The sequence below is a fragment of the Taudactylus pleione genome, unplaced genomic scaffold (assembly GCF_031769625.1).
Source record: "Taudactylus pleione unplaced genomic scaffold, aTauple2 ptg000054l, whole genome shotgun sequence".
Taxonomy (NCBI): Eukaryota; Metazoa; Chordata; class Amphibia; order Anura; family Myobatrachidae; genus Taudactylus; species Taudactylus pleione.
Genome location: NW_028284456.1, coordinates 1769393 through 1795000, shown reverse-complemented (window position 1 = coordinate 1795000; position 25608 = coordinate 1769393). Strand labels below are relative to the sequence as shown.

Sequence of the window (25608 nt, the reverse complement as noted above, 5' to 3'; positions counted from 1 at the left end):
GTTGTCACTGGCTATATGGCTACAGGTCAGGATGTCAGCAGAGAGCATAGCAATGTGGTCACTAGGGAGATGGTTAAATCTCACAAGAACTTATTCACTGACACAGTGACAAGCCAAATGATATCTGACATCTTTTTAAATCTATAGGTGAATAATAATATTCATGTGGTTATATTTTATATAGAAACACTTCAGAGGCCCAGAGAGGAGTTTATAAGGAGATCACCTCTGAAAGTGGAGAAGACACGTACCCTAGCACCTGCAATAACCACCCAAGCACGGCCTAGGAGTACCAAACAAGGCACATTTAGAGCAGGAGGTATGTAAAGTGGGCCTGGCCTGAATGGGTGACTTGTTAAATGGTATATCAGGACTCAAAAGGCGATACTTTTTCTGGGTGATTTTATAGCATCAGTACTCTATAAAGTCTATGCAGACCATCGACCCACTTGCGAGCGGACAGCCGCTCGCGAGTGGGTCTGAATCAGGCCCAAAGTCATCCAAATTAGTTATTTAAATACTCCAGCGTATGTACCACATATTGTACTATAGATAATGAAGTCTTATTAGTTAAGGTTTTAATTAGTTTATGCTGAACATATACTGTACCTTACATGCTAGATGATTATAATCAGATGTGGGCAGTAGTACCTTCAGAGGTGGGGCTGCAGCACAGTCCAAAATGCAAATAGGAAAGTCACACCAACTGCCAGTGAGTCCCAGCCAGTGATGTTTGGCTTTGTTTGAAATGACAATTGGTTTGGCTCCCCTATTTTAATTTTGAACTGCGCTGCAGCCCCACCTCTGGAACCGCCACTGGATGTGGGTATCAATTACTGTCCTAGACTGCTGAGTTCTAACAGGAGTAAAACAGTTTTTATTGTAGCAGGGATACTGTCTAAAGCTGAGTACATGCTATATTGACCGATCTTGTGATCCGTGAAGGATTGCAGAGACCATTGTATACTGTGTATGGGCAATGTTTGATGAATTGGGTGGTTGCATCATCCCATCTGATGTGCTGCACATCAAATGGCACAATTACATGAATGACGCGGTGTTGTTACATGAAGCATGTAACGTTATATCAAATTGTTGTACAATGAATCATATAGTGTGTACGGCAATGCGATACATCGTTACATCGCATCACCGTGCCGCACCATCATTCAAGTGTATACTCAGTATAGGAGAGTATTTCCCTGACTATCCTGTAAGGAAAACTCAGCAGTTTGGGCTGCTCAGGTGTCAGTGCTCCAGAATTAGTGATGTTTATTTGCAATTTGGTCACTAAGTAGATGGTTAAGTCTCACAAAAGGTTTTTAATGTTTTTTAATTACACAGTGAAAACCAAAATATATCTGAAATCTTTTTCAATCTATAAATTAATATTATTATTGTGGTTATATTTAATACAGAAACACTTCTGAAGCACAGAGATGAGCTTTCAAGGAGACCAGCTCTGAATGTGGAGAAGGCACGTACCCTAGCACCTGCAATAACCATCCAAGCATGGCCTAGGGGTACCATACAAGGCACAGTTAGAGCAGGAGGTATGTAAAGGAGGGAGGTATCAAATTAATAAATAACTTATCTCCCTTGCACAACAGCAGGTGCTGCTATGTTCCCAAATGGCTCTCACCAACTAATAGCTCAGACTTGCTGACAATCTGGCTGCCTCCTTTGGGAAGAGGCAGCCAGGACATCACAACAGTGGGGGACGCTATTTTGATGGCGGGGTGATGGACATGATAGTGTGATTGCGTTATTGTAGCCCTACCCCTGCTACTTAAAGCCGAGAGTACCAGCATTCTGCAGGCAGTGGCAGGACCATAATGACGCAATTTATAGCAAACCACATCATCTCCCCGCAGACCAACCAGTTGTGCAAGGGGGAGTGGACGCCGACACAGGGGGTGCGGGTGGGTGTGGACAGGTGACACTGGCCAGGAGACATAACTACTCTTCCATGGGGCTAGGAGTGCCACTCGATTTTTGGGAGGTTCCCGGCAATTTTGGGAGAGTAGGCAAGTATGCAATAGATACAAGTAAGAAATAAAAAGGGTGAGAACATGTGCTACTTTGTTACATGCAAAGCTGAATTAGCCCTCTGAGTATAAGTGTAAGAACACTGTTGACACTTTGTAACACAACAAGTATTCATGCAACAGCAGCAATTATTTTATCTGTGTGACTATGGGGAACACTATACGATACACAGTATTGGCCGATTTTGTGATCCGCAATGGATCACACTGACCATTGTTTGTTGAATTGGGTGGTTGCATCATCCCATCTGACGTGCTGCACATCAAATGGTTTGTGAAGGTTGTACGGCAATGCAATATATCATTACATCACATCACAATGTCGCACCATCATTCACATGTTTCACCAACTTAAGGAGTTTTTCCCTGACTGTCCTATAAGGTAAATTCAACAGGTTCCACTGTAAATGGGATACCCAGATGTCACTGCTCCAGATTAGATGATGTTGATTTGCAATTTGGTCACTAAGGCGATCGTTAAATCTCACAAGAACTTTTTAATTTATACATGAAAAATACTAATGTGGTTTTATTTAATATAGAAAAACTTCTGAAGCCCAGAGATGAGCTTTCAAGGAGTCCAGCTCTGAATGTGGAGAAAGCATGTACCCTAGCACCTGCAATAACCACCCAAGCATGGCCTAGGAGTACCATACAAGGCACAGTTAGAGCAGGAGGTATGTAAAGTTGGGAGGTATCAAATTAATAAATAACTTATCTCCTTTGCACAACAGCAGGTGCCACTATGTTCCCAAATGGCTCTCACCAACTAATAGCTCAGACTTGCTAACAATCTGGCTGCCTCCTTTGGGAAGAGGCAGCCTGGACATCACAACAGTGGGGGACGCTATTTTGATGGCGGGGTGGGGGAGATGATAGTGTGATTGCGTTATTGTAGCCCCACCCCTGCTATTTAAAGCCAAGAGTATCAGCATTCTGCAGGCAGTGGCAGGACCATGATGACGCAATTTATAGCAAACCACATCATCCTCTCCCCCCGGACCGACCAGTTATGCAAGGGGGAGTGGACGCCGACACAGGGGGTGCGGGTGGGTGTGGACAGGTGACACTGGCCGGGAGACTTAACTACTCTTCCATGGGGCTAGGAGTGCCACTCGATTTTTGGGAGGTTCCTGGCCATTTTGGGAGAGTAGGCAAGTATGCAATAGATACAAGTAAGAAATAAAAAGGGTGAGAACATGTGCTGCCTTGTTACATGCAATGCTGAATTAGCCCCTCTGAGTATAAGTGTAAGAACATTGTTGTCACTTTGTAACACAACAAGTATTCATGCAACAGCAGCAATTATTTTATCTGTGTGACTATGGGGAACACTATACGATACACAGTATTGGCCGATTTTGTGATCCGCAATGGATCACACTGACCATTGTTTGTTGAATTGGGTGGTTGCATCATCCCATCTGACGTGCTGCACATCAAATGGTTTGTGAAGGTTGTACGGCAATACAATATATCATTACATCACAATGTTGCACCATCATTCACATGTTTCACCAACTTTAGAGAGTTTTTCCCTGACTGTCCTATAAGGTAAATTCAACAGGTTCCACTGTAAATGGGCTACCCAGATGTCACTGCTCCAGATTTGATGATGTTGATTTGCAATTTGGTCACTAAGGCGATGGTTAAATCTCACAAGAACTTTTTAATTTATACATGAAAAATACTAATATGGCTTTATTTCATATAGAAACACTTCTGAAGCCCAGAGATGAGCTTTCAAGGAGACCAGCTCTGAATGTGGAGAAGGCACGTACCCTAGGACCTGCAATAACCACCCAAGCACGGCCTAGGAGTACCATACAAGGCACAGTTAGAGCAGGAGGTATGTAAAGTTGGGAGGTATCAAATTAATAAATAACTTATCTCCCTTGCACAACAGCAGGTGCCGCTATGTTCCCAAATGGCTCTCACCAAGTAATAGCTCAGACTTGCTGACAATCTGGCTGCCTCCTTTGGGGAGAGGCAGCCAGGATATCACAACAGTGGGGGACGCTATTTTGATGGCGGGGTGGGGGAGATGATAGTGTGATTGCGTTATTGTAGCCCCACCCCTGCTATTTAAAGCCAAGAGTATCAGCATTCTGCAGGCAGTGGCAGGACCATGATGACGCAATTTATAGCAAACCACATCATCCTCTCCCCCCGGACCGACCAGTTATGCAAGGGGGAGTGGACGCCGACACAGGGGGTGCGGGTGGGTGTGGACAGGTGACACTGGCCGGGAGACTTAACTACTCTTCCATGGGGCTAGGAGTGCCACTCGATTTTTGGGAGGTTCCTGGCCATTTTGGGAGAGTAGGCAAGTATGCAATAGATACAAGTAAGAAATAAAAAGGGTGAGAACATGTGCTGCCTTGTTACATGCAATGCTGAATTAGCCCCTCTGAGTATAAGTGTAAGAACATTGTTGTCACTTTGTAACACAACAAGTATTCATGCAACAGCAGCAATTATTTTATCTGTGTGACTATGGGGAACACTATACGATACACAGTATTGGCCGATTTTGTGATCCGCAATGGATCACACTGACCATTGTTTGTTGAATTGGGTGGTTGCATCATCCCATCTGACGTGCTGCACATCAAATGGTTTGTGAAGGTTGTACGGCAATACAATATATCATTACATCACAATGTTGCACCATCATTCACATGTTTCACCAACTTTAGAGAGTTTTTCCCTGACTGTCCTATAAGGTAAATTCAACAGGTTCCACTGTAAATGGGCTACCCAGATGTCACTGCTCCAGATTTGATGATGTTGATTTGCAATTTGGTCACTAAGGCGATGGTTAAATCTCACAAGAACTTTTTAATTTATACATGAAAAATACTAATATGGCTTTATTTCATATAGAAACACTTCTGAAGCCCAGAGATGAGCTTTCAAGGAGACCAGCTCTGAATGTGGAGAAGGCACGTACCCTAGGACCTGCAATAACCACCCAAGCACGGCCTAGGAGTACCATACAAGGCACAGTTAGAGCAGGAGGTATGTAAAGTTGGGAGGTATCAAATTAATAAATAACTTATCTCCCTTGCACAACAGCAGGTGCCGCTATGTTCCCAAATGGCTCTCACCAAGTAATAGCTCAGACTTGCTGACAATCTGGCTGCCTCCTTTGGGGAGAGGCAGCCAGGATATCACAACAGTGGGGGACGCTATTTTGATGGCGGGGTGGGGGACATGATAGTGTGATTGCGCTATTGTAGCCCTACCCCTGCTATTTAAAGCCGAGAGTACCAGCATTCTGCAGGCAGTGGCAGGACCATGATGACGTGATTTATAGCAAACTACATCATCATCTCCCCCCAGACCAACCAGTTATGCAAAGGGGAGTGGACGCCGACACAGGGGGTGCAGGTGGGTGTGGACAGGTGACACTGGCCGGGAGACTTAACTACTCTTCCGTGGGACTAGGTGTGCCACTCGATTTTTGGGAGGTTCCTGGCCATTTTGGGAGAGTAGGCAAGTATGCAATAGATACAATTAAGAAATAAAAAGGGTGAGAACATGTGCTGCCTTGTTACATGCAATGCTGAATTAGCCCCTCTGAGTATAAGTGTAAGAACATTGTTGTCACTTTGTAACACAACAAGTATTCATGCAACAGCAGCAATTATTTTATCTGTGTGACTATGGGGAACACTATACGATACACAGTATTGGCCGATTTTGTGATCCGCAATGGATCACACTGACCATTGTTTGTTGAATTGGGTGGTTGCATTATCCCATCTGATGTGCTGCACATCAAATGGTTTGTGATGGTTGTACGGCAATGCAATATATCATTACATCACATCACAATGTCGCACCATCATTCACATGTTTCACCAACTTAAGGAGTTTTTCCCTGACTGTCCTATAAGGTAAATTCAACAGGTTCCACTGTAAATGGGATACCCAGATGTCACTGCTCCAGATTTGATGATGTTGATTTGCAATTTGGTCACTAAGGCGATGGTTAAATCTCACAGGAACTTTTTCATTTATACATGAAAAATACTAATATGGTTTTATTTAATATAGAAACACTTCTGAAGCCCAGAGATGAGCTTTCAAGGAGTCCAGCTCTGATTGTGGAGAAGGCATGTACCCTAGCACCTGCAATAACGACCCAAGCACGGCCTAGGAGTACCATACAAGGCACAGTTAGAGCAGGAGGTATGTAAAGGAGGGAGGTATCAAATTAATAAATAACTTATCTCCCTTACACAACAGCAGGTGCCTCTATGTTCCCAAATGGCTCTCACCAACTAATAGCTCAGACTTGCTGACAATCTGGCTGCCTACTTTGGGGAGAGGCAGCTAGGATATCACAACAGTGGGGGACGCTATTTTGATGGCGGGGTGGGGGACATGATAGTGTGATTGCGTTATTGTAGCCCCACCCCTGCTATTTAAAGCCGAGAGTATCAGCATTCTGCAGGCAGTGGCAGGACCATGATGACGCAATTTATAGCAAACTACATCATCATCTCCCCCCGGACCGACCAGTTATGCAAGGGGGAGTGGACGCCGACACAGGGGGTGCGGGTGGGTGTGGACAGGTGACACTGGCCGGGAGACTTAACTACTCTTCCATGGGGCTAGGAGTGCCACTCGATTTTTGGGAGGTTCCCGGCCATTTTGGGAGAGTAGGCAAGTATGCAATAGATACAAGTAAGAAATAAAAAGCGTGAGAACATGTGCTGCCTTGTTACATGCAATGCTGAATTAGCCCCTCTGAGTATAAGTGTAAGAACATTGTTGTCACTTTGTAACACAACAAGTATTCATGCAACAGCAGCAATTATTTTATCTGTGTGACTATGGGGAACACTATACGATACACAGTATTGGCCGATTTTGTGATCCGCAATGGATCAAACTGACCATTGTTTGTTGAATTGGGTGGTTGCATCATCCCATATGACGTGCTGCACATCAAATGGTTTGTGAAGGTTGTACAGCAATACAATATATCATTACATCACAATGTCGCACCATCATTCACATGTTTCATCAACTTTAGAGAGTTTTTCCCTGACTGTCCTATAAGGTAAATTCAACAGGTTCCACTGTAAATGGGCTACCCAGATGTCACTGCTCCAGATTTGATGATGTTGATTTGCAATTTGGTCACTAAGGCGATGGTTAAATCTCACAAGAACCTTTTAATTTATACATGAAAAATACTAATGTAGTTTTATTTAATATAGAAACACTTCTGAAGCCCAGAGAGGAGCTTTCAAGGAGACCAGCTCTGAATGTGGAGAAGGCACGTACCCTAGCACCTGCAATAACCACCCAAGCACGGCCTAGGAGTACCATACAAGGCACAGTTAGAGCAGGAGGTATGTAAAGGAGGGAGGTATCAAATTAATTAAAAACTTATCTCCCTTGCACAACAGCAGGTGCCGCTATGTTCCCAAATAGCTCTCACCAACTAATAGCTCAGACTTGCTAACAATCTGGCTGCCTCCTTTGGGGAGAGGCAGCCAGGACATCACAACAGTGGGGGACGCTATTTTGATGGCGGGGTGGGGGACATGATAGTGTGATTGCGTTATTGTAGCCCCACCCCTGCTATTTAAAGCCGAGAGTATCAGCATTCTGCAGGCAGTGGCAGGACCATGATGACGCAATTTATAGCAAACTACATCATCATCTCCCCCCGGACCGACCAGTTATGCAAGGGGGAGTGGACGCCGACAAAGGGGGTGCGGGTGGGTGTGGACAGGTGACACTGGCCGGGAGACTTAACTACTCTTCCATGGGGCTAGGAGTGCCACTCGATTTTTGGGAGGTTCCCGGCCATTTTGGGAGAGTAGGCAAGTATGCAATAGATACAAGTAAGAAATAAAAAGGGTGAGAACATGTGCTGCCTTGTTACATGCAATGCTGAATTAGCCCCTCTGTGTATAAGTGTAAGAACATTGTTGTCACTTTGTAACACAACAAGTATTCATGCAACAGCAGCAATTATTTTATCTGTGTGACTATGGGGAACACTATACGATACACAGTATTGGCCGATTTTGTGATCCGCAATGGATCACACTGACCATTGTTTGTTGAATTGGGTGGTTGCATCATCCCATCTGACGTGCTGCACATCAAATGGTTTGTGAAGGTTGTACAGCAATACAATATATCATTACATCACAATGTCGCACCATCATTCACATGTTTCATCAACTTTAGAGAGTTTTTCCCTGACAGTCCTAGAAGGTAAATTCAACAGGTTCCACTGTAAATGGGATACCCAGATGTCACTGCTCCAGATTTGATGATGTTGATTTGCAATTTGGTCACTAAGGCGATGGTTAAATCTCACAAGAACTTTTTAATTTATACATGAAAAATACTAATGTGGTTTTATTTAATATAGAAACACTTCTGAAGCCCAGAGAGGAGCTTTCAAGGAGACCAGCTCTGAATGTGGAGAAGGCATGTACCCTAGCACCTGCAATAACCACCCAAGCACAGCCTAGGAGTACCATACAAGGCACAGTTAGAGCAGGAGGTATGTATAGTTGGGAGGTACATATGCCTTTCACCTGGCCAATGGGCCAAAATAGTTATATTAAAGATTAAACTGTATTTAAACCTGCTGTATGTACCAAACATTGTACTGTAGGTAATGATATCTAGTTAAATTCTTTTTTACGTTATGCTCAACATATACCTTACATGTTAGATGCTTAATCAGATTTGGTTATCAATTACTGTCCTAGACCACTGAGTTCCATCAAGAGTAAAACAGTTCTTACTGTAGCAGGGATACCCTCTGAGAGAGTCTTTGCCTGACTGCTCTATAAGGAAAACTCAACAGGCTCCACTGTAAATGGGCTACCCAGGCATCAGTGCACCAGAATCAATGTTGCAGGGCCAGCTCTAGGGATGCTTGACCAGTGCGGTCACACAGTACTGTCCCACTGTTCCACCCATGGGCTGAAGTGGCCCGCATGTGAACAAATCGGGAGGTTGGGGACCCCCACCACCACAGCTGTGCGGCAGTGCCGGACCCCCGGAGTGTGAATGGATGCCACGCGCATGCGCGTGGAATCCATTCACTGACGGCAGAGAGCTGGGGGAAGCCCAGCCAGTGACGGAGGGCTGAGCTTTACCCCCAGCCTGACGTTATTTGGTGGCATGCTATGTGGGCACGCCTCCAAATAACATTACACAGGGGGCATGATCTATGCAAATGAGGCCACGCCCCCAATTTTGGTCACGCGCAGCTGAGCCACGCGCAATTACAGGGCGCTATGTACCAGGCCGGCACAGGGTGCTCAGACTTCTGGAACCGGCCCTGCAATGTTGCTAATTTGCAATTTGGTCACTAAGGAGATGATTAAATATCACAAAAACTTTTTAATTTATTCATTTACCTGACATAATTTTTAATCTATATATGAAAAATATTAATGTGGTTATATTTAATACAGAAAGACTTCAGAAGCTCAGAGATGAGCTTTCAAGGAGACCAGCTCTAAAAGTGGAAAAGACACGTACCCTCCTAGCACCTGCAATAACCATCCAAGCACAGCCTAGGAGTACCATACAAGGCACAGTTACAGCAGGCGGTATGTATAGTTGGGAGGTACATATGCCTTTTACCTGGCCAATGGGGAAGCCATCCAAAATAGTTATTTTAAGGCTTTAAGTGTAGGTAAACTTGCTATATACCAAACATTGTACTGTAGGTTATAAAGTCTGGTTAAGGTCTTTATTAAGTTGGTCTAAACATATACAGATGTGTCCTCATACATCTTTGCTGCAGTTGCACCAAACAACCCCTCTCGATGCACAAGGTCCCGTGAGACTCATAGGCAAACACAGGGGGGGTTTCCATCTGCCTGGAAACCCCCCTCCCCAGCACACATCATGACCACAATAGAAATAGAATACAATGTTACTAGTGCTGCCTGTTCTTCTTAGTATCACAAATGAAATGATTAGCAACACCTGTGGATCTTTTAAAATGTGTCAGCCAGTAAATAAATATACCTGTGCACCAACTAGGAGATGTGGAAAACATACACTGTTAGGGGTGCACTGCTATAGACCACCAATAGGGTTAATTATTATTACTGTATAATGATACACTATCCAGTACATAAGGAGACCAATATGTACATATATGTCCAGGGCAGTGCTAGGTTCTTCTGCTGCTCCCCCAGACTCCTAGACTTGCTCCCATGCTCCCATGCTCTTGCTCACATCTGATAAAAAATATTCTGCTCACACAGGATGGCCCTACTGCCGCATCTAATGGCATACTGTGATCGGTGGTCCTGTATATGTTGGAATTATGCAACACAATATACTTTATGATGCATATTAAAGCTGGATAAGTGCTAATTATACCTTCTTCATGGACTGGCCACACTCGCTCTAAAATCCAGCATTTGGAAACCCCCCTCTATTAATCCTGCGTTTGCCACTGAGACTCTGCTAGCGCTGGGTGTCTTTTTTGCTGAAAATTCATCTTAGTCATAATGCAATGTGACTAGGATGCACCAGGAGACTGTACTGATTAATTTGATATGTAATATTTGTATATCTGTGTGCGACTGAGTCTCTGAATCAGCATAAGAAGTGCTACGATGCAGCATCCGTGGCTTTTTTCATGCCAAGTTCCACACAGATATACAAGTGTCTTATATCAAATTAATCACCACAGCCTCCTGGTGCGTACTAGACACATCACATTGCAATTAAGATGCATTTTCAGCAAAAAAAAGATGCCCAGTGCTAGCAGAGTTGCATGGGAACTGGCGGCTCAGTCACTATAGGCATCTCGTGCTGCATGGCGTATTGAGGCTAGATGTATGAGGACATATCTGTTCCTTACATGTTAGATATTTAGGCCCTCATTCAGAGCCGGACGCTCTGAGCAGAGCGCTCGCTCTGAATGAGGGCCGTCCTCCATAAAAATGGAGCGTCCTCCTGGACGCTCGTATAGCTGTGGGTCACCACCCACAGCACATACGAGCGTGCAGGATGATGGTCGCGATGGTCTTGACCATTGCGACCATCGCCAGAGCGACCAGAAGCCTGTGGTCTGGGTTTTCGACCACAAGCCCTGGAGTGATTTTGGCTCTATCAGAGCCAAAATCACTCCCACTGACATCACTAGTGATGTCAGTAGGGCCGGCTTCTGACGGTAGGCGTTCCCTTGGGAACGCCTCCGTCTGGCAGGCACGCCCCCGGCACGCCCACCAAAGGGGGCGTGCTGTCAATCAACATCGACAGCACGCCTCCTTTGATCAGACACAACGAGCGAAGGAAAGTCCTTCGCTCATCGCGTCTTGCGCATGCGCACGACGGAGCTCCCTCCATCTTGCGCATGCGCAGTGCACACCATCGACCAACTTGCGAGCGGACAGCCGCTTGCGAGTGGGTCTGAATGAGGCCCTTAATCGGAAGTGGATATCAATTACTGTCCTAGACTGCTGAGTACCAACAAGAGTAAAGCAGTTCTTATTGTAGCAGGGATACTCTCTGAGAGAGTCTTTCCCTGACTGTCCTGCAAGGAAAACTCAACAGGCTCCACTGTAAATGGGCTACCCAGATGTTAGGGCTACAGAATTGGTGTGCATATGCAATTTTGTCACTAAGGAGATGGTTAAATCTCACAAGAACCTTTTAATTCTTCAATTACACAGTGAAACACCAAAAGATATCTGACATATTTTTTTATCTAAATATGAATAATATTAATGTGCTTATATTTAATATAGAAACACTGCAGAGGCCCAGAGAGGAGCTTTCAAAGAGACCAGCTCTGAATGTGGAGAAGGCACGTACCCTAGCACCTGCAATAACCACCCAAGCACAGCCTAGGAGTGTCATACAAGGCACAGTTAGAGCAGGAACCAGCCACCACACCAGCTTGCTCCCTCCAAAGCCAGCTTCCTCACATAACACTGCGTTATGTGCAAATAGGAGCAGGTCCAGTTATAACTGTGTAACTAGAGAGACCAGTGGTAATCATCCACAGGGCATCTTGGCATCAGGAAAGAGATTAGTATTGGCATACCATCCTAAAACCAAGCCCTTGAGAAAGCCTGACTTGCCAATTCCAACTAGAGGCAAGGATCGTCATGTCACTAAGACACAAGCAAAAGACATCTCAGGGAAAATAAATGGTATTTTTAATGCTGTGAAGCCAATAAATATTCATCAAGAAAAATCTAGGTTTTTTAAGTCAGCATTCAAGTACAATCCTCAGTTTGAGTATGCCAGTCCTGCATTGCCAGATGTCTTAGCAGAGTGCAGCATTGCCTCAGACAAATTTCTTACACAGGTATAGTTCATAGCATTTGTTTTTATAGTACTTTCTTTTTTTCCCTATACAATAGCAATTGTCCTGTGCAGCTATAAGATAGAGGGGGTTAGACAGGAATAGCAATGATGCATGTGGAGACTTGCCTGTGCTACTACAATATAGGGGGGGGCAATGTAGCTATACTATTTCTGTATTAGGAAACTGCAAATAGGAAGGATGCCTCTCTAGCCAATCAATTTATGGATTACCTAAGCCCTTGCATCCCATAGGTTAACACCCAACAATCTAACCTGCCAATCCCCTCAGGGTACACTGCTCTCCTCCTTCTTACATGCAATCGAGATTTCCTTGACCTCTTCCGCAACTTGGGTGCTAATATGTCATTGGGCTAAAAGGACCTTCCACTATTTCTTGATAGACTTATATTTGAGCTCTCTATAATGAAGTATTAAACGTTTAAAAATGTCCACGTTTTAAAGTTTCTAACTATAAATATATATATAAATATATATATATATAATTAATTTTTTTTGTTGTTTTTTTGTACAGGCTGTTGGCATAATGCAGCGCGTCCTTATGAAATATGGCAGTTATGAAAACTTTGAGAAAGTAACAGGAGGCCGGATACTACCAAAGAGTCAGGTACTGCACCAAATTCAGAACTACATGGAGAGAGAACGCTGCCTGGGTGAGGTAAGTGGTCTAAAGCATTTGTTCTTAAGGGGCCTATTTATCATTAAACATCTGCTAAATATTCGCAGAAAACAGCCATTTTTCGGGAGGAGGTCAGTACCTGTATATATTAAGTTTCCCCTAGATGTACTATGGAGGGATTGCAGCAGATATCTCTGATATTGTTGGCTTATAACGTGTTAGATATGGGACTGATGCAGAGTGGAATGAATGTCAATGCTGCTGCCAGATTTACCAAGCTCTGAAATGCGAAGCTTGGCCATGATAGGTGATGCCTATTGGGGCATTACCTATATTAGCCTATGGGCTACTATTTAGCACATTGTTATGAAGAGGGACGTAAGGGGCGCACATGTGCAGTGTGCACCAGGGACCTGACCCAGGAAGCAGTGTGATAGTGAGACACTTACTGTTACTTGAGAAACATTAAACTGTTGTGATCAATGAAGCTCTCAGGGGCAGAAGTATGGGAGACAATGGAGATGCCTGCCGCCGGGCGCCAGTACTGAAGGGGCACCTTTTCCATCACCCATAATATATTCACTCCACTTAGGGCTATAAATATGGGGGATAGGGGGGCACTAAATGATAACTTGCCTCCGGGTGTCTGTGATGAATTTACACCACTGGAAGCTGTTACTAAACATGTCCCAATTATCATCTCTTATCCTCAGTCACTGAGGTCTCCTCTTACAGCCGTGCCAGCCATAATTGTAGGCAATCAGAACAGTCCAGTATTTTATACATGACCCTGATGACACTGAGAAATGATTTACCTATTAATGCATGAGCCACACCGGTGTGTAACCCTGGCCTGTAAAATACTTTGCTTTTCAGTGTACTGAAACTGTTCACATATAATTTTTTTAATTATTGTCCATTATCTGCCAATGGTTTGTGGCCTTTTTAAAATGTCTGTAATACAGTAAGGGCCACACACATTTTTAAAATTCAAAATCAATGTTTTTTAGTGTATAACTTGTATTGTGTGTAAGTGTGTTCTGTTACCGGCCTTTTATTCCTGCGGCATAAGATGATAGTGTCCTTCTCCATGTTCCAGATCGCTGTTGACCATACAAGTGATATTCTGTCACGAGCCTGTATGAGTGTGAGGAATGGACGAGCAACAATGGCCATTAATGTTTCCGCTGTACGGGAACACTGGCTGGAAGGGATGCTCAGACATGAAATAGGTACTGGCTTCTGCTGATTTACTTTCACTGTTCTTTTATTTCCACTGTACCAACCTCTGGTTCCTTATCAGTATATTGTTTAAGAAAATATTTCCTATTGGATGGAACATAATTCAGAAAAAAATCTATGGCTTATAACGTGTTAGATATGGGACTGATGCAGAGTGGATTATATGTCAGTTGGCGTGGCGTGTCTTACATGTCCTTACACTGTGCATGGAAGCAATCAGACCCAAGCACACACAAATGCACCCCTATGCCAAGTGTACACAGAGTACTCGCCCCTCAGCTTATGACGAAAGAGGTGGAATAGGTTTGGCCCATTCTCATTCTAACATAGGCCGTGTACACTAAGGGAGTATTCACAGAAGTGTGACCAGATTCAGAGCTAGATAGAGACAGTAATACACCAGGGAAAGCCGTGTCACCTGTAGGCGGCCAGCAGTGGGTGTAAGTAACAGATAATGATGATGACGGTTTCTATATGTACCAAACCGCTTGTGATTTGCTGCTTGCGAGCACTCCGGTAACACTGATACAGTAGGTGTTCCCATCACCACTCACACACAATATTATTTTTGTGTTTTACCAATTTAGTTTTAGTTTTTTTTAAGCATACACAAGATAGGGCTTTGCTGCATTTATCAGTTTAAATGATGCTGAATGGCATAATGCATAGTAAAAAATGTTTGTACTAAATGCTAAAGTCACAATGCAGAGTGTGTGTAGAATATAATACAGGGATGAGATGTCACATAATATAGATAAAATCATCAAGACACTGTTCTTGTGGAAATGTCAGGACAATGTTTACATTTACCATGTAAAATACGGGATGCAGTCAGGATGCCGACGATCAAAACGCCAAACACCGGCTTCCCGACTGTCTAATTCCGGCAGGGGTCTAATGATAGGCGTAAAAATCCCAACACCTATCATTATCCCTACACCGGGAGCCCGACGCCCGGCTTACCTTCGTTTGGACAGCCGCGCGGGGGGGAGGGTTATATTAGGGGCTCCCGGGGGGAACTCAGGGTTAGGCACCCCGCGGGAGGGTTATGGTTAGGCTAGGGTAAGGGGGGTTAGGGATAGGCACCCCCGGGGGGGAAGTTAGGGTTAGGCACCCCCCAGAAGACTTAGGTTTAGGCTGCGGGGAAGGGGGGCTTAGGTTTAGGCTCTTACAGGTGGGGTTAGGCACTTGGGGGGTAGGTTAGGGTTAGGCACTCCTAAGAGAGGGTTAGGGGGGTAGGGTTAGTAATAGTCAAAATACTTAACTATCGGGATCTTCTGTTGCCGGTCTTCCGGTGTTGGGATTTGACCCGGCGGTATTTCATACCGATCCCGTAAAATATATAGGAGCCTTTTTATCAAATAATATTTGCGGGTGTTTTCAGGGGGTACCTACAAATATTAAGTATCCCCCACATGTGCCGTGGAGGGACTGCAGCAGATATTTCCAGTCACCCTATTTCAGGGGGGAAGCAGACCCCATATGTTTCTATGAGGACTGCCAGGATATCAGTTTTACCAAGCTCTGGAACTGCATTTACCCATTGTAGCCTAGTTTTAGTTTTAAAACTTTCAAGAAGACACTATGGAATTCTATTCCTTGAAAACGGGTGATTAAAGTCCCGAAACATCGGAGATCTATTGGCTGTCTTTAGTATCTTTTTGAAAAGTTTACAAATGTGCATCTATATCATTCTTTACTTTGACTGGCACATGCTGGTAAGTACACAAATTGTGGGAGTGCTGATCAGTGAAATTGTATGTATGTATGTATGTATGTATGTATGTATGTGTGTGTGTATATATATATATATATATATATATATATATATACACTTGTGAGTTTATCCATTCACCAGGTTTCATTTCCATTTTAAAGATTATAGAAAAAGCTGTATTACATGTCATGTTTCTTGTGTGAATGCAGGCACCCATTATTTCCGGTCAGTGAACAACAGGCAGCAGCCATGGTATGACAACGCTGGGCGTGACACATATGATCTAAAGCCTGTCAATCCCACTGAAGAAGGCCTGGCAAGCATCCACAGTGTCTTGTGTGACAAAGACCCTTTCCTGTGGAGAGCTGCACTGCTCTATTATACAGTCTACCAAGCCAGCCGCATGTCATTCTGTGAGCTGTTCCAGGATGTGGCTCAGTTTGTGGAAGACCCTAACACAAGGTGGGATTACTGTATGCGAGCAAAGAGAGGCTGCTCTGACACATCCCAGCCAGGTAACTGAGAACTTTCTATTCCATAGACATGGTCTGGTAAAGTAACCAAGAAGTTGATTTTCTAACAGACACTTTCCAATGGGAGGATTTAACATGGCAATAATATGATTTGCGCAAAACACAGATGATTTTGCATTTAATATTATTTCCACTTTTAAATTCTACAGACAAAACCACTAATAATCTGAGGTTTTGAAGAAAAAAACACAGCTTAGTAAATATACCCCTATGAGTGTAGAAGGGAATGTGCTCCATCATTTTACACAGTGTAAGTTTACATAGAACCTAAAATATTTAACCATTCATCACGTTGTAATGATCTTAGGCTGTAGCTCCATCTTGGCCATTTTATATAATGGGCACAAATACATGTTTTATAATGAGATTTTAGGCTACTGATATATAGGGCCAAATGTACTAGGTAGTCTGTTTTGGTAAATTGCGAGTTTGGTGCTAAACTCGCAATTTTTCACAACTCTCCAATGTAATAGGGTGTCTGTTCACTAAAACTCGCATTTTTCAGAGTTACTAAAACTCTCCATTTTCAAACTCACATCCAGATGTTTTCACATTGAAAACAATCAACGCCCAATGTATTAGAGTGTCTGTTTCAGACTCGCAAAAAAAAGATTACCGAAAGTCCCCAAATAATAGACCTGCTTCAGGCTAGCGAGTACATCCTGAGCAGGTCAGATTAACACAGAAACATGCACATATCCATGCATAGGTGAGTATGTGTGAGTGTGAGTGTGCATGTATGTTTTATTAAAATTATACTTTCACGGTGTATGTTTGTTTATTTACGTATATCTTTAGTTGTGGAACTACAAGTGCCAGCGTGCCCGTAATGCCCCGCATGCTGGTATTTGTGGTTCTCCAAATACCAGCATGCAGGGAAGGCTTGCTGGTACTTGTGGTTCTACAACCAAAGATAATATGGAAACTTTAATTTTACACTTTACACTATCAACCCGGCACCCACCGCCCTAGGGTTCCGGGGATAGCCCCGGGCTATCAGTCTAGGCCTGGGGTGCCCTGGAGAGGGGTACCCCTTTATTGGGGGGGTACTCAACTCCCCAGGGATCCCCGGCCTGAACTGACTAGGTTTTCCCTGGCTGTGGCATTATCCCCCCGCTAGACAGCGTTCGATGCTGGTTCTGGAATTTTCAGGGGACCCCTACTCGTTTTGTCCCCTGATTTTCCAGAACCAGGACCAGCTCAACAAAGCCCTGTGCTGGTTCTTAAAATACAGGGGCCCCCCACGCATTTTGACCCCTGTATTTTTAGAACCAGAACAGGCTTTATAAAGCCCGGGGCTGGTTATGCTTTTGGGGAGGGGGTGCACGTTTTTTTTTTTACACACACACAGAAGCCATCACGGATCTCACTGATCTGTGATGGCTTCTCTAAAACTCGCACCTTTTAATGCTACTCGCATTAAAAGGTGTCAGTTTACATAGTCCTAAACTTGCCTAAACTCGCAAATGCAGTAGCCTCGAGCTGAAAAGTTCGCAGGCTATTGAATTTGTGAGTTTCAGTTACTAAAACAGAGTACCTATTACATTTGGCCAATAGTGTCAATGCTGTGGTAATTTGTATAGTAATGTTTCTTTTTATCCTCACAGGTTGCTTTAATAAAGATCAAGTTTACCTGGATGGGATTCTACATCTTCTAAGACACAGAGACACCATAGATTTCCGCCTGCTAACATGCATGGGCAAGGTATACTGTATATCATATCAGTATGTCTCTCAGTAATGAAATAATAGGATCATTGTGTATAATTTATATTCATACACTGCTGACAGAGGGCCTGATTCTGAGATGTATACGAATCACACAGCCGCTGTGTACAAAGACGTGTGTACATGTGTGATAATATGATAATGCTGCAGGAGGCGTCCTGTGTAAATAGATGCCTCCTGCTGGCTTCTCTGATCCACTGCTACATCTGAAGATGCAGCATACAATCATTTGCGTAAACATCGGTTATCTGAGTAACCCTCTGGATCCTCAGGATGACCGGGGAATTCACGCTGCTGAAGTCAGTTAAGTTCCGCAGCATCTGGCTTGAGAACACCCAGAAAATGGGGGTGACACTCCTCTGATTTCTGCAAAGCTGCCTGTCACTACCCCCAATGACTACAGGCTGCTGCGCACAGGGCACTGAGAGTGATCTTGCAGAATGAGACCTGCACATGTCAGTGCAGCATCTGTGCATGCGCAGGTATCACACCATCGGAGATGTATATAAACCATTGGCTTTGCATACATCTGTGAATTAGGCCCAGAGTAACACAATGCACAATCACTGTAACGAGGTAGGAAGGAATTTTTAAAGGATGTCTGTCCCTGATACTGTATAGAGGGAGCAGTATTGTCTGACTGCATCGTATTGGACAGGAGCTGGAGCTGCCCAGTAACAGGCTGCAGTATGGGACTCCATGTCTTACTGTAGAAGGAGGTGCCTATAGCATATAGTGTCTCATTCAGACCCGGTCGTTAGATGCAAGTGTTCGCTCTGATTGAGGGCTGTCGCTTGCACCTTGAAGTGTGGCCTCCTGCTCGCTAGCTAAGCTGTGGGTTACCACCCACAGCTTAGCGAACGACCAGGGTGATGGTCGCGATGGTCAGGACCATCGCGACCATCGGGGCTTGCGACGAGACCCTAAGGTTGGGTCTCGGCACTCGCAAGCCCCAGCGAGCTTTCTGCTCTGATCGAGCAGGAAGCTTCCCACTGACATCATTGCTGATGTCAGTGGGGCCGCCCCAAATGGCAAGCATTCTGTCGGGAATGCATCCGTTTGGCCGGCCACCCCCCCCGGCCTGCCTTCCAAATGGGGCGAGCTGTCAATCAACATCAACAGCTCTCCCCCTTTAGTGCGAGACTCGGAGCGACGGAGTGGCCGTCGCTGGCCGGGTCTCGCGCATGCGCACGTTGGAGCCGGCTCCGACGTGCTCATGCCCAGTGGGCAAACATCGACCCAGTTGCGAGCGCTCAGCGCTTGCGACCGGGTCTGAATGAGGCCCATAGTGTGCTGATAGCGTTATGCATGTGTGCTGATAGCGTTATGTCTCTATTTTTACTGGTTTACTGTTGAAAAAGCTATGTTAGTGCTGCCATTGTTATGCTTGTAGCTACTCTTCCCCAATTAAAACATTCAAATATACAATAAACATTTATCAAGTAAATCATCTAATTATTTCTTAGATGTTAGTACATGACAAACGTGACGCGTTATCAACACGTTTTAAGTTGTAAAGCCGACACTGTTAAAATCACATTATTAACAGGGCAGCATTAGTTTCGACCTGATACTGTCCCCATTCTGAGTGTCGAAATTTTACTTATCTAATACTAATACCCAACCTATAGGAACCAAATGACATTCTATCTGTACATGGTGATAGCATTGGGAGGCAGTCAGCATCAGCAGAACAATAATACACCCATGTCTGGCCTTGCCACCTGCACATTTGGAGTGAAACCAGGGCTCTGGCAGCCGGGAACATCTTAGTGGAACTCCTGGCTGCAAGGTGCCTTTCCAGGAAGCCCTGTAAGCCAAATGCAGGAGCCATCAGGTCAGCGATGGTGCCAGTCTTTTTAAACTAGTAAAGGGGCCTGGCATATTCAGGGTTACCTCAGTCTGGACTGCCCCACACTTTCATCAGCCCCGACCCTCTTTCCACTTCCTTGCCCTCCACTCTGACTGCTGCCTGCTCCTTCAACTTTGATAACCCCTCCCACACGCCATTTCATCCCACTCCAACCCATCCCCCATCCCCATCCCCCTTGGTGGCTGGCCCTGGACTGATCCACACCACATATTATAGACTAATGTAGATGGTCCCTGGGGAGGGGCCAGCCACCAGGACACAAATCTATGTCAAAGCCGGCCACTATAAGCAAGGTCCTGATGTGCCCTGGCCACCCAGATTAGGCAAAACAACATAGATAAAAACATATATGCAAAGAGGGACAATTCGTGCGCCGTAGGCAAGCGCAGCCAATAAGGGTAGTGGCTTCGGGGAAAGGGGGAGAAGCCTTGGTAAAATGGGGTGGAGTCTCGCTGCATCCCCCGTTTATGTCCCTATGGGGGCGTGCCCAGCACTCTCTGAGATGCTGGGCAGCCCCCAGACTCTCCGAATACTGGTGAACAGATGCCAACTTCCAACTACACCCCCATCACGGGATACTGCAGCTCGCGGGTGGGACAGCGGGACAGTTCCAGAAAAATGTGACTGTCTCGCTGGATGCGGGACAGTTGGGAGGTATGTTTATGTATAAAAATGTAATTGCTCCAAGCTGTCCTGTTTATGCCTATGGCCAATCCACCGCTGGTCTTAACATTTGTAACTTTTATACATATTCATTGGCAATAAAAAGCTTTTAGCACCTTGTGCAAAGCAGGTCCATATAGACTCACATCTGTAATTACAGCTAAAAGTGCTGGCACCAAGTATTGATAAAGAGGGTGAATATTTATGTTTTATCTGTCTCATTTATAATTAAAGTGTGTTAGAGGAGAGTTCTTACATTACAGAGTATTTTATTGTTGGTTAGTGATAAGAATCACAGAATAAATTCATTTTAATTTCATGATGGAAGAAATTAAAATGTGAAAAATGCCAAAGTATGTGATTACTTTCTAGTCCCTTTATATGAAGTCTTACTGTACGTTTATCTAACTACAATATTGTGATTCTTCTCCAAGGTGTCTTATGAGGATATAACTCGGCTGAAGCGATTTGCCGTCTGTCACACTTCCAGAATTCCTCTGTTCCTCAAAGATCGAGGACGGTACATGAAACATCTGGAGCACATCATGGAAGTGAATGGCCTGACGGACAAGATGCTGAGGAAGCTGATCGTGTGACCATACCACTGTCACTGATTGTCTACTCTCCTACTAACAGCTAACCCCAGGGTCCCAATCCAAATCTACAGGGCCCCAGTGACGTGACCGACCAGGAGAATGTGGACATAATTTTTTGTTTCCAACAGTTGGTAATCATTATCTTGCCAATAAATTATTATATTATTCAAATACACAACATGGAAGTGAATGGCCTGATGGACAAGATGCTGAGGAAGCTGATCGTGTGACCATACCATTGTCACTGATTGTCTACTCTCCTACTAACAGCTAACCCCAGGGGTCCCAATCCAAATCTATAGGACCCCAGTGATGTGACAGACCAGGAGAACGTGGACACATTTATTTTGTTTACCAACATTTGGTAACCAATATCTTGCCAATAAATTATTGTATTATTCATATACACAACAGAAATGCAGTTTGTTCCTTTATAATTTTTGTAAACTGATGTACTGTAAGTTAACTTTTAACATTGAATTCCTATGTCATGGACAGTAATCATAGTGTAGAAATAGTGTGGGCAGGATAGGACTTTTGATGACTGGTGTGAAGTATAGCCAGGGCAGTAGTGAGCCTGGGCAGGCCCGGGTAATGACAGGGGGCGTGCGGGCCTAATGTAAGGAGACATGTCCACACCCTCTGCAAAAGATAAATAAAAATGAAAGTATAACACTGCATGCTCCACAAGGGGGCACCACTTTGCCCCTCACCCAGGATCAGCTACAGGGGGGGCGCAGTCAGTGCGATTGCTCTCCCCCCTCCTATCTGGTGTATGCAGAGGAGATGGCTGCTGCACTCAGCGACAGCAGTAGTTTCTCTCTACTCACTGCAGCCCAGATCTGCTGCCACTGACAGGAGGGGAGGGGGGAAAGGCAGATCCGGGCCCCTTCAGCAAGACCAGGCCCATGTAAACAGTACCTGCTCCCCCCCTCACAGCACCCCTGAGTACCACAAGGCAGAGAGGCCATTCAGTGACTAGTAAAATGCTGATGTGCATTACATGCTGTGATAATCACCCATGTAGATGCTGTGTATGGCAATTTGCAGACTGAGATTATGTAGGATTATTTATTACCAGTTATTTATTGTCTTCTTATACAGTTTAGATCCAGTTGCACATGTCCTACTAGTGTCTATGATGATCCTTATATGTGTTATCCCACATTCTAACCTGCACTATATGGAACTCGCTACCTCGCATTAGGCCTGAGTCAGAGAAACACTAATGCCACCACAGCTATGATCCCATACGCAGCTACTGTGTGATGTATGCTAATGTCACAGACCCCGAGGACTGTATGGAGACTCCCACCTGCAGCTTTCCAAATCTAAGTATCTGTGTACAAAGATGCAGCATCAGTCACAGGTCATTCTATTATCAGTCTCCTGAATAACTCTATGATTGAGCAGAATGAACTGAGACACCGGAGTCATTTATATTGCGTACGGGATCGCAGGCGCAGGCTGAGACATATGGTCACAACACGCTGCAGTTTTTGCCGCTACTCCCCATCACCTCCCCCAAATGCTCCCTGTCTGTTAATAACATTGCGAGTAAAAATTAGCTGCGAGCGACTTCAGTAATGTACCTTCACGCATGCACAGTGCGATTTAGACACATGTACAGTTTACTGATAATCACTCAACTGCGTAAATATCGGCATTGCGCACATCTCTAAATCAGGCCCATAGTCCAAGAGGCCTCCACTCCTCTTTCTAAAAAAGTACAACCCAAATGCTTACAGTAGTTCTCTATTCTGTTTTTTTTTTATCTTGTATTTTTTAATGGCAAATGTAAAGAACTTTGGCCCTCATTCAGAGCCGTACGCTCTGAGCAGAGCGCACGCTCTGAATGAGGGCCGGGCTCCATTCTCATGGAGCGTCCTCTTGGACGCTCGTATAGCTGTGGGTCACCACCCACAGGCTATACGAGCGTGCTTTTTGATGGCCGCGATGGTCGAGACCATCGCGACCATCGAAATTGCGAGCCGGAGCCTGCGGTTGAGGTTTTCAACCGCAAGCTCCGGAGTGATATTGGCTCTATCAGAGCGAAAATCACTCCCACTGACATCACTAGTGATGTCAGGGGGCCGGCTTCTGACGGGAGGCGTTCCCGTGGGAATGCCCCCGTCAGGGAGGCACGCCCCCGGCACGCCCACCAAAGGGGGCGTGCTGTCAATCAACATTGACAGCACGCCCCCTTTGATCGGACACAACGAGCGAAGGACTTTCCTTCGCTCGTCGCGTCTGGCGCATGCGCACGACGGAGCTCCCTCCGTCGTGCGCATGCTCAGTGCATAACATCGACCCACTTGCGAGCGGACAGCCGCTCGCGAGTGGGTCTGAATCGGGCCCTTTGAGTCCTAGTGGGAGAAAAGTGCTGTATAATAATAATAATAATAATAATAATTATTATTATTATTATTATTATTAATAATAATTGTCATACATTCATTCAATCATACATTCATTCAATAATTCTGATAGGAATTGGTATGTAATGCCGGCTTTCGGGATGCTCCCTGTCAAAATACAGACAGCGGCTTTCTGATGATTGGTATCCCGATAGGGATAGGGTATTCCCTGTCAGGATTTAGACTGGCAGCATCGCAGCCACCAGTCACACTACATCCCATTATGATATATGGTACAATATAGCAAATAACCAACAAGCAGTATACTTAAAGCAGTTTTATTTGCAAATAAAAATTGGTATAATTTAAATCTGAGCTGTGACGCTAACTCAGTAATAGTATTGTTGTGAGATTAGAGTTTACATCATTCTATCAGATATATTGTGGTCAGGGTCGCCAAGAGCCAAGGCGGGCCCCGGTAATAGGGGGTGTGGCCTAATCTCGGGAGGCGTGGCCACGCCCCCTTGCCGGAAAAAAATAAACAAAAAAGATTTGCTGCGCCTCGAAGTAGCGCTGCGCGCCAGGGAGGGGGCCGCTCTGAGCCCCCTCAGCCCAGCGCAAAGCCAGGGGGGGCGCGATCAGTGTGATCGTCCCCCGCACAGGCATAGGAGACTGCTGTGGCTGCTGCTCAGCAGCCACGAGCAGTCTCCAACTGCAGCTCAGCACACGCTGTGTGCTGGGCTGCTGTGAGGGAGGGGGGGCGGCGTCGGACCCGGGCCCCCGCCGTGCCCCCCAGGTAATCTGTACACGCCTCCCCCCTCTCGACGCCCCTGATTGTGGTTACTGTAATACAAAAAGAAATAAGTGAAAGGAGTCCTGAATATTTGCCTAAGATTGTATTTATTATTCTGTGCAGGACAATCTGTCTGTTGTAATTCTTTGTTTGTTTTAGGATTATTTTTTTCAAAGTATCAATAAAAAAAATTTTTATATGTTCACTGGTAATTTTTTGTCATTTGTAAACTTTCATGGCATTGACATTGATACAATTATGTGTTTTTATTTATAAAACTATATATTTGCAGCAATAAAAGTTGGCAGTTTTATAATAATTAACCAATTTATATATTTTAAATTGGGAGCAGAGGTCCCTATTGGGCCTATTCATCATCACTTATTTTTCACAAAAGCATGTGAAAATTAACATTTTCACTAAATTTTGTAAAAAAATAAGTGTCAGGACCATACATCGAGTTCCGAAAAAGCATGTTTTTCAGAACTTCATGGTGTTACCGAATGCCACTTTCAAGTGGTGTTCAGCCCCCGATAACCTTCACAGGCTGCTGTTTACACTGCACAGCACAGGGATCTATTCAGATCCCTTTAGCTGATTCTCCTTCCTTACCCCTGGCGGCTCTGGGCTCCATGCAGGTCCTCGTATGTTGCTTCACATCAGTGGCAGTGGTAACCGAGGGGGAAGCTGTGTCAGTGTTGTGCTAGGATGGACACTAGCCAGGAGACAGGTGAGTGGTAGTGGGGGCTGGTGGGGAAAGGGCACTGGGACGGAGAACGGCTGGAAGAGAGATGAGTGGCACTGGTGGCCAGAGGGGGAAGGGCATTGGGACAGACACCGGCTGGGAGAGACGTGAGTAGCACTGGCAGCCGGTGGGGGAAGGACGCTAGGACGGACACCGGCCGGGAGAGAGGTGAGTGGAACTGGTGGATGTGGGGGAAGGGCACTGGGATGGAGACCGGCCGGAAGAGAGGTGAGTGGCACTGGCGGGGGAATTATGTAATCATAAATAGTCCCCTATGCCTTGGAGCACAGCAGATCTAACCACAAGGTGTATGCACTATTAACATCTTGTGCCAATAAGCAGTAAGC

At 45.0% G+C, this 25608-nt stretch overlaps 1 protein-coding gene across 1 annotated transcript in view; it reads left to right on the top strand.

The window, feature by feature from the left end:
• Window positions 1–21366, top strand: part of LOC148535200 (uncharacterized) — a 48254-nt gene extending 26888 nt beyond the window's left edge. The window contains exons 4-18 of the mRNA XM_088464402.1: window positions 148–319; window positions 1419–1553; window positions 2591–2725; window positions 3763–3897; window positions 4935–5069; window positions 6111–6245; window positions 7283–7417; window positions 8455–8589; window positions 9515–9652; window positions 11813–12378; window positions 12910–13053; window positions 14114–14246; window positions 16183–16488; window positions 18114–18211; window positions 21205–21366. Of these exons, the coding sequence (XP_088320528.1) occupies window positions 148–319; window positions 1419–1553; window positions 2591–2725; window positions 3763–3897; window positions 4935–5069; window positions 6111–6245; window positions 7283–7417; window positions 8455–8589; window positions 9515–9652; window positions 11813–12378; window positions 12910–13053; window positions 14114–14246; window positions 16183–16488; window positions 18114–18211; window positions 21205–21366 (2664 nt within the window). The remainder of the gene's footprint in view (window positions 1–147; window positions 320–1418; window positions 1554–2590; window positions 2726–3762; window positions 3898–4934; window positions 5070–6110; window positions 6246–7282; window positions 7418–8454; window positions 8590–9514; window positions 9653–11812; window positions 12379–12909; window positions 13054–14113; window positions 14247–16182; window positions 16489–18113; window positions 18212–21204) is intronic.
• The last annotated feature ends 4242 nt before the right edge of the window (window positions 21367–25608 follow it).